The 20,228-nt window shown below is 38.9% G+C and overlaps 1 protein-coding gene across 1 annotated transcript in view; it reads left to right on the top strand.

Moving 5' to 3' along the window:
- The window catches only part of FSTL1 (follistatin like 1), a 54,897-nt gene extending 52,102 nt beyond the window's left edge, over window positions 1–2,795 (top strand). Inside the window, exon 11 of the mRNA XM_043594265.1 lies at window positions 116–2,795. Within this exon, the coding sequence (XP_043450200.1) occupies window positions 116–160 (45 nt within the window). The 3' untranslated portion in view covers window positions 161–2,795. The remainder of the gene's footprint in view (window positions 1–115) is intronic.
- Window positions 2,796–20,228: the final 17,433 nt, after the last annotated feature.

Raw genomic sequence — 20,228 nt, 5'->3', positions numbered from 1 at the left:
ATTTAGCACAAGCATGTATCTGTCAATGCTATATAAAGTCTTGAGGACTAGATAGATACCAATGATTCTTTTTTTTTTTTAATTCACAATGCTTATTTTCTCCTGCATCTCAAAGGAAACAGCTGAAAAGACCAAAAAAGTGAGCACCAAAGAGATCTAAAGAGGAGGCATCTGGGAAGGGCGTCCAGAGCCTGGCACCTTCTTTCACTTCAGCGCTGAGTTCAGTATATCCAAGTGTCTGCTACAATTGCCGAATCACCAGTATTTGCTTGTATAGCAATGAGTTTTATTTTGTCTATTTGTTTTGCAGTAAAGGAAATGGGGGTGGCTGGCGAGGAGGGGAAGGGCCATAGCCTTCATTTCTAGGAGTGCTTTGAGAGAAACTATAAATGGTGCTCAGGGGCTGGAGACAAGTAAGGAAACTGCATCAGGGTTGGGAGAGGAGCAGATCTGAACCACGGTCGGCCACGGCTATAAACGTCCTGCAGGGAGTGCGAATGATGCCAGAGAGAACTTTGCAGGCTGCCCCAGAGGAGGGGTCTGGCAGAAGCCCAGTGGAGAGGAACACATTCTGCGTCCAGCCCTTCCTGTCGCCATCAGCATAATAGACGTCCAGCATCTGTGCTTCTCATGGTCCCAACCACTGCCTCTAGATACACAGCCACCCTTCTCGTTACCCAGTGGTCCCTTAGGCTTGGAGTTTCTGGGAGGGTGCACACAAATGATGCAGATACTTGTATAACTTTGAGCCCCTTAGAGACCTAACCAAATTTTTAAGATACTTTTTACCAAAGGTGCTATTTTTCTGTAAAACTTTTTTTGGCAAGTTGACTTCATTCTTCAATTATTATCATTATATTATTGTTGTGTTTTAATATTTTATTTTCTTGACTAGAAACTGAGCTTTTGTAATTATTTTTCAGTAGTCCTGCCATTTCAAAGGAGGGAGAGTTTGGGGTTCTTTTCTGGTGCAGGGACCGCTATAACCAAGACTCCTCCCGCCCTGCCACATACTAGATGCAGCCCAGAGTTGTGTCCCCCTGGCTTCCAGTGGATCAGCAGTCTGCCAGCAGGTGCCTCAAACAGAAGCCAGGGAATACAAAGCATCTCCATACAAAGCTTTTTTAAGATCTAAAAAGCTAATTTGTTTCCATTTATTATGATAAGTTCATGCAAATCAGTATTCCAAAGAATGGAGACAAGTGCAGCCAAGCAAGGCTTAGATATCTGTGCTTAGATGTCAATATGTTTGTTGGTTCACCACTAGGAGAGTGATTTGGCCCTATCTCTTCCTATTTCTGGGCCTCAGTCTCCTCAGTGAGCAAGTAGGAATGCATTAATCTCAATTTGATAAATTACAAATTCTCTGGTTCTGATCATTGGTCCAGAAGGATACAGTTCCTATGGCTTTCCTTCTCCTTAGGATAAATGAAACCTTACTGTTGCAACAAAAGAGTCAGGTGGCCAAAATCCAGATGACCAAACCTGACCTCAGTCTGCACGGCTGCACTGGTTGTGCGGTGATGTAGTACCCTCTCGGGTAATGTCTGCCTAGGAAGAGAATGGGAAGGAGAACTACTCCACTTTGTTGAAACTTTTGCATTCCATCTTTAACCTTCTTGGAAACAGAAATAGCTTTCCCTTTCAAGATGAGGACAAAAGGTGGTTTCACCTTTTAAGAGGGGGGAGGGAATGGAAATTGAGTCTTAAAACTGTGATTGGGGAGAAGACCATTGTTCCTGTGTTTTGGACTCTGTGATGATTAACCCCACTATTTACCATGTATAAGATGCATTTGGAATAACGAAGATTAAAAACTTGACAAAAGCACTCATCTTCAGAAAGCAGATGGGAAATTATATAGATTGCACTGCATGGGCAGTACTGAGAACGTTGTGCTGAATGTGGAATTGCCTCTAAACAAGTTTCCTTGTTCTCCTTTGAAAGGAGAGCATTCTGTTTTGTTTAGAATTCTGACCTTTTAGATACATCCCATTTGAAAGCTCTCTTTGAGCCCTACTTGTGCACTCTGAAATGCACCTCCCTGTCCAGTTGTCTTGGAGAGCTCCCACAGCACACCTTGATCAAGTTTTGCCAGCTCTTGGACACAGAGGGCAGGCGTGCCAGTTTGTTTAAAGCTAGAATCCAGAGTGTCTCCTCACCAGTTACATTTAGGACAGTGGCTGCCATTTAAGATTACCCTACCCTGCACCACGGAATTCCCAAGAGCAAATCTGCATTCCTCCTGTAAATACGGACGCTATTGTCTACACCACAGAATCACATGATCTGATGACCATTCATGGAAAGCTGCTAAATAGCCTAGTTTGGGGAGTCTTGCATGGAGCTTTGTATGGAGCAAATAGGATTAAATCGGGTTCAGTTCCTCCAGCTCTCTACAAGCACAGGGCTTAGACTGCAAGCTTCCTTGGGCTTTCTCAATGTGTATATGATTTTATTAATATATTACAGTGTCTGTTAAGATTCAGTGTTCATGGAAACCTTCTCACATGCCATGACTCTGGACTCCATCACTGTTTTGGGAAAGCAGGGCTTCTCCACCTGCTAATAAGCCCATGTGAACAAGTCTGAATGTCTTTCCTTTACACTTAAGTTTTTAATCAAATGTCAAGCAGCAATTTGAACAGGTTTCTGTTGCCTATGTGTTTGTGAAATGTATTTGTATTTAGTAGGCTTCCATATTGCATTTAACTTGTTTTTGTAACTCCTGATTCTTTTTTTCTTCCCTTTTTTTTTTTGGATACTATTGATAAATAAAGAAATTAAAATAGTAATTGTGTTGTTTTCCTTCCCCTGAATTAAGACTAAATAAAGTTGTGAGAACATTAACCATTTACCTCATAAAAGTCGATTTGGCTTTCAGGAGCCTTAAAAGAGGTGTGAAGAGTGTCTCCTAATAAAATCTTGGGACTGCAGCTGGGAGGGCAAATTTACTCAGGGACTGATAGAACAAGTTTATTTAAAAGGATCCTGGGGGCGCCTGGGTGGCTCAGTCAGTTGAGCATCCAACTTTGGATTCAGGTCATGAATCCAGGTTCATGGATTCAAGCCCCACATTGGAGCTTGCATTCTGTCTCTCAAAAATAAACATTAAAAATTTTATATTAAAAAATAAAAGGATCTTGGATGGTGGGTCTGGAATAGGAAATGATGAGAAGTCAGAGAGCATTCCTTTTTTTTTTTTTTAATTTTTTTAATGTTTATTTGAGAGAGAGAGAGAGACAGCATGAATGGGGAAGGGGAGAGAGAGAGGGAGATACAGAATCCAAAGCAGGCTCCAGTCTCTGAGCTGTCAGCAGAGAGCCCAACGTGGGGCTTGAAGTCACGAACCCCAAGATCATGACCTGAGCCGAAGTCAGAGGCTCAACCGACTGAGCCACCCAGATGCTCCCAGATAACATTCTTATATTGGGCAGAGGTTAAACTAACTGGCTCCTAAAGCCCCTGAAGGTCCTATGAGACTGGAATGAAACCAGGTAAGGCTGGCTGCAGGTGAACCTGCATAAGAAGCCAAGTCAACCTGGAGATGTGGCACAGGATGCCAAGGTCTAACTGGACAGCCTTAATGGCTTTCACCTGATACATACCCCATAAGGACAAACATTTCCAAGTGAAGTGAATGTTGGCTGGTTAAAACCTATTCTGCTCCACCTTGGAGACACATGACCATTACTTGCTTTCTGCCTCCCTACCCGAGTCTTACAGATACCATGCACTCCACACCCCCAATAATTATGTCTTCCAAAAGTGCTCATTCCAGTTGATTGAGGTTTACGCTTTCTTAATTTTAATCTTCTGTGGAGAAGTCTTGCTTCTCTAAAATTATAGCCAAGTCCCTTGATTGGATTTGGGGTATTACTCAAATATTAATCAAATATTAAAAGGCAAACTCTGGTTATGTTATTGCAATAGACTACTGGTCTCATTAATCAGTTTGATTCTTCAAATCTTTATTCTCAGAAGGAATTTTAAACCAAATTTGAAGAGTACCTTGTCCACAGTCACTTTTAAATTCTGGCTAGCCTCCCCCAATCTTCCATGCTCTGGGAACACTGCTATTACAATATTTATGTGTTAAGAAGTGAAAATGAATTAAAAATAGCCTCAAAGAAGCTTAATTCAGATGGTATGTTTCCTATAATCAAATGTGTTATTATGAATTGTGCAAATTAATACAAATTACTTTGATTAGCTTTAGTTTTAGAGTCCCTGTGTCAAATTCCCATCAGTCCTCTTGAATTATCTCTGAAATAAGGGGGAGGAGGGAGGAAGGAAAAAGAATGAATGGGTGGATAGCTCCAAGCAGATGCCATCAGAACCCTGGAGTAAATGTAGCAAGGATGTGTGATGTGAAGAGGAAATCAGGACCACTGCTGGAGAAGGCTATTCCATGCTGGACCACAGGAGGCATCATGTTGCTGCCCTAATGAGACGGTCTTGCTGTCAACAGGAGGTAACTGAGTTCATTTTTAAAAATTTAACACATTTCTTATTGAAAAGTAATATATGCACATGGTAAAAAAAAACTGTCAAAATACAACTAAAAAATCCATCCTTTTGGGGCACCTGGGTGGCTTGGTTAGTGAAGTGTCCGACTTTGGCTCAGGTCATGATCTCAAGGTTCAGTTTGTGGGTTTGAGCCCCGCATTGGGTTCTGTGCTGACCGCTCAGAGCCTAGAAACTGCTTTGAATTCTGTGACTCCCTCTCTCTCCCCATCCCCCTGCTGGCACATGCTCTCTCTCGCTCAAAAATAAATAAACATTAAAAAAATGTTTTCTAAATCCATCCTCTTAGAGGGTGTGTATATTGATAAAGTTGCTTATAATTACTGATTGTCCTTCAAAGAAATTATACCTATTTACATTCACACCAAAAATATACAACTTAGCGTCTATTTCCTACATTTTTGCAAGCACTGTGTCCTTAAACTTTTGGGCCTCTGATAGAGAAAAAATGGTAATTCATTTTGCTTTATTTCAAATTTATTTTATTACTCCCTTTGTGAGATTGAGCATCTTTCTATAAATTATTGGTTCTTGCCCGTTTCTTTCTTTCTTTCTTTCTTTTTCTATTGGTTCTTAGTCTTTTTCTAATTGGCTTGTAATGGTTCTTCATATATTGTCATTAGCCCTTTGTCTGTCATGACGGTGGCTAGACCTAGCAGTAGAAGCTTGGTTAGGAGGTGATTTCAGGAATGAGGTGAGAAATATGGTGATCTGAATTAAGATAATGGCAGTGAGGATTCACGGAAGGTTTAGGAGGTAGCAGGGACAGGAGTTGGCTATTGACTGTCTATGGGAGTTAAGGAGGAGGTAACAGTCCAGAATGACCCCAAGCTTCCAGCTTGGATAACTTGGTAGATAGTCATGCCATTTCCTGTGATTGGTAAGAGAACAGAAGATACTGCTTGGCTGGGGAAGGAAGGAAGGGAGGGATGGCGGGAGGGAGTAATGAAGGAAGGAAGGAAGGGAAAGAAGGAAGGGAGGGAGGAAAAAATGAATTACATTTTCCACAAATTGAATATGAGTTACTTCAAGACATCCAAATGGAGATACCTTGTGAGCAGTTGGATAGAGTTCTGGAAGAGTTTCTGGAAGAGCTCTCAGCTCTGGAGGTACAGATCTGGGAATACACGGTGTAGAGATAGTATTCCTTTGTGTAGACAAGATGGCTATGGAAAATGTATCAAGTGAGGAAAAAAAGAAAAAAATGTTGAGTTGAGAAGGTCCATCATAAAGAAAGAAAACTCTTTGGAAAAACTCTGGGCTTGTATAGTTCTCCTGCTTCCTCATGGCATCATTAACAAAAAGTGCACACAGAAAAAAGGTATAATGGGTTGAGTTCATATATGAGATTCATATACACAGCACGTAGAGAATTCACATGGGAAATGATACTGTGGATTCTATAGAGAGGTCAAAACTTAGAGCACGTATGGAATGGAGTAATACAACTTGCTGGAAAACAGGCTAAATGAACATGGGAGAAAACAGGAAATGCACCCTGATGGTTATCACTGGAATACAGAGGTCTTATCTGACCTACTGTGGTCAGATATGAAACACCCAGAAACTGGATAAAATGAGGGCCTATAAAAAGAATGTATTGCCAGGAAAATAAGAGACAAGATTGTTAATGGATAAGAATGCAATATTTAACTGGGAAACTTGTATAAAATTGTCAAAAGGATGAAACATGTTTGAAAGGAAATTTTTGCCTTTAAAAGAAAAGGGACTTTATCTTTCTAATTCCTAGCCTAGTTTTAAATTATACAAAGTTAGCAGAATTTGTCATTTTCCAAGGAGCAGGGACAACTCAAAACAAAATGATCCAAAATTCTTCCGCCAGACTCCACAGTAAAGCTGGTAGCCAGTCATATTTATATTCTCACATATTCTTTGTGTTTTGTAAATGCCAGTCATCCCTAGTCTCATGTTTCAACTTCTTTCTAATTGACCTGTATCGTAACAAGATTCTTGTGATTGATACTTTATGGAGAGACAACATTATGTTTAACAACCAGGCTTCCTAGGTTTAAATCCTGGCTCTGCCTGACCCTGCCCTTTATACTTCTGGAAGTTATTTAACCTTTCTGTGTCTGGTTCCTCTTTAAAGAGGCATAATAACAGTACTTAACTCATCCTTTTTCTTTTCTTTTTTTGAGGATTCAGTGAGCTAATGTATACAAATTTTTTTGAATAGTCTGTGGCACAAAAAGAGTCCTATGTGTCAAGTATCATTTATTATTATCAATTATTTTAACCTATTATATTTTCTTATAAGTCTCACAATGAGCCTATGAAAAAAATATTTTACAGATAAGGAACATACAGTTCATAAAATTTCGGGAACTTGTCTAAGACCATACAACTAGTGAGGAATAGAGTCAAGATTCACTGGGTGGGTCCCTCTCATACTCATTCTATCTTGCTGCAATGTTTCCCTTTATTTTATTTTATCTTTTTTAACCTTCAAGATTTTAATTTATAATTTAAATTGTAAATCATACATAATGTGTTTCCCTTTATTTTAAAAATCATCACATCAATGTGAATCACTAATTCCTAATTAATGTTCTCTATTATGTAGTTGCTGAGCACATATAAGTAATTCGTAAGTTCCTTCATTTAGTTCTAATAACTATGTAAATCCTTTCACTTTTTTATTTCAAGTAGATATGTGAGTACAGTTCAGGCCAGGCCTCTAACGTTCCCTGAAATGTGATCCCTGGTCCAACTTGGTCTCCCCATAGAGGATACATCCAAGAATCATGCCAGCCATTGTGGGTCCCCCACAACTTCTAGCACACATCTCAAAGTTCTGTCCTGGTGAAAACTTACCTTCAGAATGCAGCTATCAATCTCCCTGGTGTGCCTTCTTCCTGTGACATTCTACATGGAGGTTTCAGAAGCAGATATACATCTTATCTCCACTGAAATTATTTCATCACCCGAATCCACTGATTCAAAAAATTCAGGTTGTCAACCAATTAACATCTCTGGTTCTTAGACAATTTTCTGTGTTGGCTTTTGTCTGACATGACTTTTCCTTGTCTCTCCCATAACCTAATCTTGATTCCTACAGGGCCCAGGACAGATGTCATCCTCCAACCCCCACCATTTCCAAAGGGAACAAAGGAGGAGAATCTGCGCAAAGAGCATTGAAAGGAGAGATTTGGAAGGTGACGTTTAGGAATATAAGGACTGAAATCAACTGGACAAATCAGAAGAGTTTAAGAGTTAGTCTCACTTTCTTTGACTTTCCAAGATTTCTGTAGCCTTTGTCCAATAATGCCCAGAGAAGGCTTTTACAAATATAATGATCCCCTCTATAGTCAGTTTTAGGAAGATGTCCCTTAGGTCTCCTTTTGTGTTGGCAAAGTGCCCATGTAATCTCAATACCAAAAGCAAAAAAGTGGCTTAGAGGAAACCTGATCTGCCCTGACTCTCCAACAAATCATCACTGAAGCACCACATCAATGAAACATACACAATGTAGATAGTACATCAGGCTTTCAATCGTCTTTTCATTTTGCAGTTAAGGTTGTTAAATTCTACTCAGAGCATTTAACATGAGAGAGGCATAAGGTCAAATGAAAGTAAATCTTATAAATGAAACAATTAAAGACGAAGAAATAAGACTTAAACATGCAGGCCTGAGAGAGACAAGATAGGGGAGCTCTATAGTTTCAGGCAGCATCCAACACACTGGACTTATTACCTCATTACTTTTTCTTGGTTTATGACAGATAAGTGCTGAGAACAAAAACGAATATCATCCACAGGAGAAAAACAGGAGCTCCACTGGCTAAAGGCAAGACAGTTTGCTCTTTGGGTAGATGTTATTCAAATCTCTTAATAGTAGACATACATGTGGGGATACTTTATCCCTGTAAAAAAAGAAAACATGGTAGGCTAGGGTTCTGTACCAGAGGCAACCCCTGCAATCAGCTACAATGCATCTCTGAAAGTCCCACAGGAAAGAACAGTTGAGAAAAATGAATCGTCTCTGTTCTCTGTTCCCTAAGAGCAGTAACACTCAACCCTCAGCACTAGCAGTTCTCCATCTGTGAGGCAAAATTCTGATTTACTCACTCATCAATTCAACAATATTGTTGAGGGAACAATTAGAGAAGCAAAAAGAGAAAAAGGAAGTGAATGGATATTTCCTACCAACTTTCAGAGACAGAAGGGAAACAGAAGCCAAACAGGTCCATGGCCTTGAAATAGCACTACTGCGTCTATTAGGTTTGTAGGGCTGAGACACATGCAAGAGGAATTGATGTCACCAGTCAGCAAATCCCACCACATTTCAGTATTTTCTGAAAGGAAGTAATCCCAGGCCAAGGAACAACTGCAGAGTCTGTTTATTAGCTTGTGAGTCCACAGAGGGAGAAAGGAGGAGGGTGCTCCTGGTGTGACCTAAGAAAAGGAATAGAGAGGTCATGCATTTCCATATCAAGGTTCCAAGTTATTTTGCACCTCTGGAGCCGTGATGATAAGACTCAGGAATTAAGAGCTAACGAGGCCTATTCTAAAAGTCTACTATGTTTCAGAGGCCAGAAAAGAGAGATAGGGCAACGTGGTTTCTCTTTGTGAGGGATTCACACAGCCTTGTGACAAGATGAATAATGAATCTCAGCAATGTTAAAAGTTTACGAATATAATAATATTTCAGGTGTTGTGGAGAGTGTGTTTTTCCAGGGTGGTTACATTAGAGTGTATGTAAATGAAACACCCTTGACTTGTAATATGCACAACCTGAGCTACTGTACGTGGCTGTCTTGCTTTTCTTTCTCCAGCTTCCATGCTGTCACCCACAAGAATCAAAAGGGAGTCCCAGATTTCCACATGATCCAGATAAGTCTGCTCCATCCTGGCTTCCACTCCTTCATCAGAGAGTAAAGAGAGGACCTGAAAATTCTGTGTGCTCCTGACAAAACCCTCACCCTCTTTCCCCTCAACAACATTCACAGCTTTGCCATTATGTTCTGTCTTGAGATAACCGTATCTAATCTCACCGTGTCTTTTTCCCTTTTCAAGCTTAACATGACAAGAAGCACAAGACTCCCAGTATATCCTTAATCCCGTGGACTCTGATCTCCCTATGGCTCTTACCCTTCCTTTTCGGATCCTATTTACAACCCATTCCCAAATTCTGAAACCCTTCTACTGTGCCCTTTGGAACCTGCTATCAATCATCAGCAAACCCCTTCTATTCTCAATTTCTGTTAACATTTCCCTTACCTTCTTGCTCTAACTGAAATTTGACTTTCCTCTGAGGACACTTCTTCCCCTATAGCCCTTTCAAGTTTTCTTTCTAACATCCTCCATACATTTGACATAAGTGAATTCCTTACTTCTCATTATGGCTTCCAGATCATTCTCTCTCCCTCCTCTCTGCACACTTCAAGCTTAAAATCTCATCCCATTAGACTTTTCCATTCACTACCTTCCATGTTACATTCTTCTATTGCTCCCCACCACCATTCCTTGATTTTAGGTGCTGGTCCTGCCAAGCCATTCAACATTACTTCTGTCATAATTCTTGGTGTATGATCTACCCATTGAGCTTCTTTGGACCTGGACCTTCTTTCCTTTAAGGATCTTGTTTCCCATTTTACCTTAGTCACCCGCTCCATGGTTGGAACTTAGATTTTGTCATTAGCATTAACCACAACCACTCCATTATCTCAATTCCAAGCATTGAAACTCTCCAACCACTACCTTCTACCCCTCCAGCTCACTATCTCTAGTACCTGACTCTAAGAACTCTTTGGCTGCCATTAGGACCTGGACACCAATGATCCTACTGCTTCCTCACTGTCCTTTCCCCTGCTTTACATCCCTTACCCTTTCTAACACAGCTTAGATCCCATGGGTGGTTACATCATCACTTTCTAGCACATATCTGTCTTCCTTTGTCACACCTATATGGCCAAACCCCAACATCTGGCTAACCCTACTCTCCTCCCATTCTGTGCCTATACACAAGCAATTGAATGTGGCTGGAGAAAAACACACAACCATACTAAGTATTCTCAGTTTAGATTTACAACCATAAACCTCAAATATGCCTTCTGTGCTACCCAGGAAGACTGTCATGTTTATTTAGTTATTCTCCTCTCCTCTCCTAGATGACCGTTTCATCCTTTCTCCTCAAACCCCCAATACCATCATACCCAGCCTCACTTTCAGCTGATAAACCTCCCATTTCACTAAGAAAATTAGAAGCAAGCAGAAGAGAATTTCTACAAGCTCCCCAAACCACACTATTCACTTTTGTCATCAGTGCCTACATACTCTGACTTACCTCTTTTGCATAATCTTACCTAGGCAAACCCTTCTACCTGTGCATTAGACCCCATCCTTTTGCCTACCAAGAGACATTACTCAGCAATTCTTCCCCCATTCTACTTCAACTTTACCCTCTCCATTTGTTCATTATCAACATACAAACAAGCTGTTATTCCTCTCATCTAAACAAAGACAAAGAAAAGTGAAACCCTAATTTTCTCAGCTAACACACATTTCTCTGCTGCTCCCCTTTGAAACAAACTGTCTTCTGTGTTACCTCTCCAGTGATCTATTCTTAGTCTCCCAAAACTGCCTGTGTTCTTTCTCTCAAATGATCTCATCTCAGTCCTCCTCTTATTGACTTGTGTGCAGCTTTTGGCACAAGTGATCACTCCTTCCTCCCTGAAACATTTCCTTTGTTTGGCTTCCAGGTCACAACACATTCCTCTTTTCCACTCTACTTTACTGTCCTTTCCTTCTCATTTACCTTTGCTGGTTTCTCTTAATCTCTCTGACCTATAAATGTTGGAGGGTCCCAGGGTTCAGTTCCTGGACCTCTAATCTTTTCCATCTATGACTGCTCCCTTGTAAGCACATTTAGTCTTACAATTTGAAACACTCAGTTGCATGTTTCAAGCCTGGACTTCTCAACTCCAATTTCATATCCAACCATCAATTCAACATGGCCCCTCAAATGTCTGAAATGGGCCTCTCTAACTTAACACATTCAAACCAAATTTCAGACTTTTGGATCAGAATAAATGGTGACTCCACTGTCTCAGGTGACTCCACTCTCTTTTCTGCACACCCGTCATCTAATCTGTCAGTAAATCCTATCTGCTCTGCCTCCATAACCCACTCTCCTCTCACCATTTCCACTACTACCATCTTAGACAAGTCATCATCTTTTCTTACCTGGATTATTATAACAATCTCCCAACTGGCCACCCTGCTCTCATCCTCATCTCTCTTGGCTCTTTTCTCAAAAGTCACCAGAAAGATACTTTTAAAATATAAGTGAGGTAATTTTACTCCTCTGTTGAAAACTTTCTAATAGTTTTCCATCTTTTCTCAGAGTATGAGCAAAAGTCAAAACCCTTACAATGGCCTATAAAGCACAATGCATTCCAGTCTCTTGTTATCTTTCTGATACCATCTCTTACACTCTCCTCATATTCTCTTCATTCCAACCAGTGGTCTCCTTGCTGTTACTCAAATCCACCAGCCCTTGTCCATCCCAGCGCCTGGCATCCTCACCTCCTACAATTCTTCTTAAAATTTAGCTTCTCAGTAAGGTTTTTCTCTGGACAGCCTATTTAAAATCACAACCTTCCTTCCCTTCCCCTCCACTCTTTTTCCAATCTGCCTTCCCTGCTTTATTTTTCTCTACAACTCTTGACCATTTGATACACTACCTATAAACTAAATATTTAGTTTACATTGAAATATAATATACACACAGAAAAGTACATGTAAGTGTTCAGCTCAATTAATTTTCACAAACTGAATGCAATCATGTAACTAGCACCCAGACCAAGAAACAGAGTATTACCAACACCTGCAGATTTTCCTCATGCTCCCTCCTAGCCACTGTGCCCTCTTCACACTCTAAGGGTAAGCATGACTCTAACTTCTGACAGCATAGATTAATTTTGCTTGTTTTTGTATTTCATGTAAATGGACCCATACAGTGGCATACTACATATTTTAATGATCTGTTTATTTACTGCCTATTTTACCCAACTACTATCATATAAGTTCCAAGACAGAAGGAATTCGTTTTGTTTATTTCTGTATACCCAATGCCTAAAAGAGGATCTGGCACAGAGTTGTAGCCCAACAAATATTTGATGAATGAATGAAATATTGAACAAATAGAAATGAGAGTAGGAGATTTAGGAAAGGCTTAACGTCTGAGCCAAATCCTTCAGGATGATTAGGAGTCCATGAAGCAGTCCCAAAAAAGAAAGGCAACCTAAGCATAGGCAGGGCCTCTGTGGTGGCTTGGCAGAATGAAAAAATAAGCACAGTCTAGAACCATGAGAAGTCAGCTGAAAGTAACGGCAATAGCCATGTGTTGAAAAACAGTGAGTTATGAGGGTGGAAAAATAGGCAGATGCCCGATCTCAAAGGGCTTTATATAAATAAGTCCATGCACAGAGTTAGAAAGGGAGAAAAGTAAAATATAGGGGACTCTAGGCACTTCCAGGACACCAGGCATTTTTAGGTGTTGACCTTTTGGAGCATTTCAGAGGACATGAAACAGGAATTTCCTTGAAGTCAATTTATTAATAACTTTTTGTAGTGTCTCAGAAAAGAGTCTGTGGCCCCTATGGTAATGGTGAGAGACCTCTAACTACTTCTGAATATGTGAGAAAGGCTTCTGAATATGTGAGAATAATCTGAGGAATAAGTAACCTCCATTTTTTTTTCCTTTAAAGGAATGGACAACGCAAAATAAATCTCTGAGTCTAATTATCTTTGTTTTACTGGAATGGGACAAGGAGCCAGGAGCTCTGCTTTCCTCACCTGCTGCCCATGACTTTGAGGAGATGGCACCCCATCTCATGGGGAGGGATAGGCCAGAGATGCTGTGTCTTCATTACCCCTGAGGGCTGATGCCCTACATCAGTGGTTCTTGAACTTGACAGTGGGTCAGAATCACCTGAAGGCCTTGTTAAAACACAAATTGTTAGGCCTACCCCCAGAATTCTTGATTTAGTAGGTCTTGGGTGGGGCCTGAAAATCATTTCCAACAAGCTCCCCAGGTAGTGCCAATGTTGCTCATCTGAGAGTGCTGCTTGAGAACCACCACCCTACCCAATGCTATCCTCCTAAACCAAGTGAGGAGGCCCTCTGCATGCTCCTGCTGGACCCGATTTCTCTCCAACATAACTCCCCTCACCCTGCAGAGTTCCCTCATTTAATCAGTGTCTTCCCCACTAACCTGTCCACTGCATGAGGACAGGAACTACTTCAATCTTGGTTATCTTTCATGGTGCAGTGCCAACGTCTGGCACCAACTAAACATTCTTCCAATGTTTGTTGAATTAATAGATGAATGACCCTAACTGGCTTACCAAAAACACAAAAAAATAGAAGAAAAAGAGGCCTCCAAAGAACATGGTTCCAGCCCCCTCTCCTCTACAGATAAGCATAGAAAGCATGAAAGAGTAATTGTTCTTTAGTTTCTTCTTTCTGTTCTTCCAGTGAAGTTTGAATGCTCCCTCCCAATTGTCTCTGAGCTTCAGTTTCCCCATCTATTAGATAGAGGTTTTCCAAATAAAATATAGGACACTCCGTTAAATTAGAATTTTACATAAATAACAAGTAATTTTTTGGCATACATATGTGGTAATGTTTGTTGTTTATCTGAAATTCAAATTTAACTGAGCACCCTCTATTTTTATTTACTAAATCTGATAAACATACTTATATGTGGATATTATTTTTCTCATCTGATTCCCACGATTAAATAAGTACCTATATATAAAGCCCTAGAACAGCAACAGAAGCCAAGTAAGAGTTCTATTTAAGTATTTACTATTATTTTTATTGTACCCATAGAACACACACACACACACACACACACATACACCTGGCTAGAGATTCAACACCTTTTTTCCATTAACCTACTCCAGTTTTGTTTTTTTTTTTTAGTTTAAATTCAAGTTAGCTAGCATATAGTGTAGTACTGGTTTTAGGAGTAGAATTTAGTGACTCATCACTTACATAAAACACCCAATGCTTATCCCAACAAGTGCCCTCTTTAATGCCCATCACCCATTTAGCCCATCCCCCCAACCACCTCCCCTCCAGCAATCCTCAGTTCATTCTCTATATTTAAGAGTTTCTAAGGATTTGCCTCCCTCTCTGTTTTTATTTTATTTCATTTTTTCCTTCTCTTCTCTTATGTTCATCTGTATTATTTCTTAAATTCCACATATGAGTTAAATCATGTATTTGTCTTCGGTGAACTGACTTATTTCACTTAGCATAATATACTCTAGTTCCATCTCTCTCTCTCTATATATATATATGTATGTATGTATATATGCTTGCCACATCTTTTTTATCCATTCATCAGTTGATGGACATTTAGGCTCTTTTCATAATTTGGCTATTGTTGATAACGCTGGTAAACATTGGGGTGCATGTGTCCCTTCAAATCAGCATTTTTGTATCCTATCGGTAAATACCTAGTAGTGTAATTGCTAGGTCATAACCTACTCCAGTTTTGAAAAAATTTTAAGGGATATTTTAAAATCTTGAGGTTTTAATTTATGACTATCCTATTTTATTATCTCCTTCATAAATCTCATGAACAAATCAGTATCTATTTTTATAAAGGTGCTTTAAATAGTTAAGGCCAAAATAAAGTAATCTCCTAATCTTTTCTTCTTAGGATAAGGTTCTAATTATTTGATCTTTTACTATAAGAATCTGTTCTTCTTCTCTGAAGTCTGTCCAGTTCCTCCACAGTATATTTTTTCTTTGGTTAGGAAAATATACATTTATTATTATAAACTCACAGGAAGGAAAAAATTATTCTTCCTTCTTGCATTATTGTCTGAATTTTCCATAATCAGTACATATGTAAAATAAAATAAGCATATGCTTTTTGGCGGGAGTTTTATTTTCTTGTTTTTGTCTTTTTATGCTCAGACAATTATGCCTTTCAGCTTATTTAAGCAGATTTTTATGATTTTTATTTTAAATTTTGCCCATTATTAGTGATTTTATGACTCTAGAGCCTACCCTCTTAAAAACAAACATTCTTAAGATGTTGAAGTAATAAAAATAAAAACAAGAACATACTTAATGACAATACCACCTAACATTTATTGTTAGTGTACTATGTCCAGGAACTATGCTAGGAAATTTTTACTTTATTAAATCTTTTAATTCTCATAAGTAGTGTCACGAAAAAGATACAATTATCAATTCTCAGTCTTTTCGGCTCTGGTTGCTGGACAATTGCTCCACTGAACATTTCTTGGTAAGGTCATGAAAAGATGATCTGCAAGACACTAAATGGGGTAAACATTTTCTGTCTTTATGTAACCTGCCAATACATATTGCACGCTCTACCTCCATGCCTCTGTCCCTCTCTCTTGTCTTCCCCTTCTTTCCTCTCTTTCTCATCCTCATTTTCCCCCTTCTCTTTCTTCCTTGCAGTAGGGTTTGAGCCATTACACCCTTCAACAAGAAAACAGCAGCAAAATTATTCTAAAGTGGGCTTCATTTCTCTAGTGTGTCATGTACTGGTCTTTTTTCCCTCCAAATTCATTTAGGGCCTCTAAAATTTATTTTACATTTTTTATTTTTTTAATTTTTGTTTATGTTTTGAGAAAGAGAGTGAGCAGGCAGGGAAGGGACAGAGAGAGAAGGAAAGAGAAAGAATCCCAAGCAGTCTCCATGCTGTCAGCACAGAGCCTGATGCAGGGCTCGAACCCACAAATGATGGGATCATGACCTATGCCAAAACCAAAAGTTGGGTACTTAACTGACTGAGCCACTCAGGTGCCCCTTTTACATTAAAAAAAAAATCATATCTTTAAACAAATGGAAAGGTATCAATGTTCATGGGTCAAAATCTTAATATGGCAATGCTATCCAAATTGACCTACAGATTCATAGCTATCCCTATCAAAATCCCACATTGCTTTTGATCAGAAGTTGGCAAGCTGATCATAACATTCATATGGAAATGCAAGGGGTACAGAATAGCCAAAACAATTTTGAAAACAAAGAACAAAGTTACAAACAAACAAAGGAAAAAAAAAGACAAAAATATCAGAACAAACTGGTGATTTCCAGAGGAGAGGTAAGTCAGAAAATGGGTAAAAAAAAAAAAGAAAAAGAAAAGAAAAAAGAAAGAACAAAGTTGGAGAACTCACACTTCACATTTCAAAGCTTGTTGAAATATGATGAAATTGGGGCGCCTGGGTGGCGCAGTCGGTTAAGCGTCCGACTTCAGCCAGGTCACGATCTCGCGGCCCGTGAGTTCGAGCCCCGCGTCAGGCTCTGGGCTGATGGCTCAGAGCCTGGAGCCTGTTTCCGATTCTGTGTCTCCCTCTCTCTCTGCCCCTCCCCCGTTCATGCTGTGTCTCTGTCCCAAAAATAAATAAATGTTGAAAAAAAAAATTAAAAAAAATATGATGAAATTAGAACTCAATAACAATGCAATTTAGGAAATAAAAAGAATGTGGAAATTAAACAACACAATCCTAAATAACCAAGGTCAAAGAAGACATCTCAAGGGAAATTAGAAAATACTCTGAGATGAATGAAAATGAAAGCATAACATACCAAAATATCTGAGATGCAGCTAAATCAGTGCATTTACTACTCTAAATGCCCATATTAAAAAAAGAAGAAAGATCTTTCTCAATTCTAAATATTTTCTGGCACAAAAACACACACTCAGATCAATGGAACAGAATAGAGAACCCAGAAATGGACCCACAAATCCACTAATCTTTGACAAAGCAGGAAAAACTATCCAATGGAAAAAGACAATGCTGGGAAAACTGGACAGCACCATGCAGAAAAATGAACCTGGGCCACTTTCTTATGCCAGACACAAAAATAAACTCAAGAGGGATGAAAGACCTAAACATAAGACAGGAAGCCATCAAAATCCTAGAGGAAAAAGCAGGCAGAAACCTCTTTGACCTCAGCCGCAGCAACTTCTTACTCAACACATCTCTGGAGGCAAGGGAAACAAAAGCAAAACTGAACTATTGGGGTCTCATCAAAATAAAAAGTTTCTGCATAGTGAAAGAAACAATCAACAAAACTAAAAGCCAACCAACAGAATGGGAGAAGATATTTGCACATGACATATCAGATAAAGGGGTAGTATCCAAAATCTATAAAGAACTTATCAAACTCAACACCCAAAAAACAAATAATCCACTGAAGAAATGGGCAAAAGACATGAATAAATGGGCAAAAGACATGAATAGAACTTCTCCAAAGACGACATCCAGATGGCCAATAGGCACATGAAAAAATTCTCAACATCACTTATCATCAGGGAAATACAAATCAAAACCACAATGAGATACCACCTCACACTTCTCAGAATGGCTAACATTAACAACACAGGCAACGACAGATGTTGGCAAGGATGCGGAGAAAGAGGATCTCTTTTGCACTGTTGCTGGGAATGCAAACTGGTGCAGACCCTCTGGAAAACAGTGTGGAGGTTCCTCAAAAAATTAAAAATAGAACTACCCTACAACCCAGCAGTTGCACTACTAGGTATTTACCAAGGGATAGAGGTGTGCTGTTCCAAAGGGGCACATGCACCCCAATGTTTTTAGCAGCGCCATCAACAATAGCCAAAGTATGGAAAGAGCCCAAATGTCCATCAACAGATGAATGGATAAAGAAGATGTGGTATATATATACAATAGAGTATTACTCAGCAATCAAAAAGAATGAAATCTTGCTATTTGCAGCTACATGGATGGAACTAGGGTATTATGCTAAGCGAAATTAGTCAGAGAAAGATAAATATCGTAAGACCTCACTCATGAGGAATTTAAGATACAAAACAGATGAACATAAGGAAAGGGAAGCAAAAATAATATAAAAACAAAGAGGGGGACAAAACATAAGAGACTCTTACTACAGAGAACAAACTGAGGGTTGCTGGAGGGGTTGTGGGTGGGGGGATGGGTTAAATGGGTATGGGGCATCAGGGAGGAAACTTGTTGGGATGGGCACTAGGTGTTATACATAGGGGATGAATCACTGGAATCTACTCCTGAAATCCTTATAGAACTATATGCTAACAAATTTGGATACAAATTAAAAAATTGTAAATAAGTAAATATTTTCTAATTTTGTATTATATGTTTTACTCATTAATTTTGAATCTTTTTTCTACTGTAAGTATTTAAACCTATGTTTCTTTCTAAAAATGCTTTAGCTGTATCCCTCAAGTTTTGATATGTAGTTTTTCTGAAATATTATATAATAATCTGATTTCCATTATGATTTCCTTCTGGTTATGAACTTTTTAAAATGTATTTTTAAATTTATAATGGATAGATTTTTATTTTGTTATTTTTGAAAAAGTTGTATTTATTACTTGTTACTTGCTGAGGTGGTCTATAGAGAGTCTTTGAAATTTATTAGATTTGTTCTATAGCTTAATCCATGGTTAATTTTTGTAAATAGCCCTGTGTGTTCAGCAAGTAGTTGGATGCAGTGTTCTATAATATGTCCTTTAGATTAGGCTTGTTATTTGTGTTCAAATCTATATCCTTGTTGTTCTTAGTTTGCCTGATCTATCAATTACAGAAAAAAGTATGTTAAAGTTTTTGAACATACACATTTTTCTTAAAGATATCTCAATTTTGTATTCATATATTTTGAAGTTATAACATATACCTAAGAGTTTAACATTGTTATATGTTCCTGCTGAATTGAAGTTTTATTATTATGTAGTGACCATTCTGATTTCTTAAATGCTTTTTACCTTAAAGTCAATTTTGTTTTGTCCCCCTCCCTGTTTTTATATTGATTAAAAAAAAAAAGATGAAAGATCCTAGATCAACCTTAAGTTACTAGGAAAAGAAAACCAGGGGCGCCTGGGTGGCGCAGTCGGTTAAGCGTCCGACTTCAGCCAGGTCACGATCTCGCGGTCCGTGAGTTCGAGCCCCGCGTCAGGCTCTGGGCTGATGCCTCAGAGCCTGGAGCCTGTTTCCGATTCTGTGTCTCCCTCTCTCTCTGCCCCTCCCCCGTTCATGCTCTGTCTCTCTCTGTCCCAAAAATAAATAAACGTTGAAAAAAAAAAAAAACACACCAAATTAACCCAAAGCCAACAGAAGGAAGGAAATAATAAAGACCAGAGTGAAATAAATGAACAGAGAACAGGAAAGCAATAGAGAAAATAAAGAAACCTAAAAGCTGAAGAATTAAAGAATTAACACCAATCTTTCACCAACTCTCCACAGAGAGAAAATTTCCCTTTCCTTCTCAACACAGAAGAAAAGGGAATACATTTCAACTTATTCCCTGTGGCCAGTATTATCCTGATAACCAAAACCAGACAAAGACATCACAAGAAAACTATAGATCAATATCTCTTATAAATATGGATGCAAAACTTTTCAGCAAAATACCTACAAACACAACCCGATAACACATTAAAAGGATTATGTACTATGGTCAAATGTGATATATTCCAGGAATACAAGGTTAGTTCAATATACAAAAATCAGTGTAATATACTGTATCAACAGAATAAAGGACAAAGATAACATCATCTGAATACATACAAGAAAAGCATTTGGCAAAATCATAAATTCATTCATGATAAAAACACTTAGCAAACTGGTAATAGAAGACAAGATTCTCAATCTGCTAAATTCCATCTACAATAAGTCCACATC

This window comes from Prionailurus bengalensis, chromosome C2 (genome assembly GCF_016509475.1).
Source record: "Prionailurus bengalensis isolate Pbe53 chromosome C2, Fcat_Pben_1.1_paternal_pri, whole genome shotgun sequence".
In the NCBI taxonomy this organism is placed as follows: domain Eukaryota; kingdom Metazoa; phylum Chordata; class Mammalia; order Carnivora; family Felidae; genus Prionailurus; species Prionailurus bengalensis.
The sequence above is the reverse complement of the archived record's forward strand: the minus strand, read 5'-3'. Positions and strand labels throughout refer to the sequence as shown.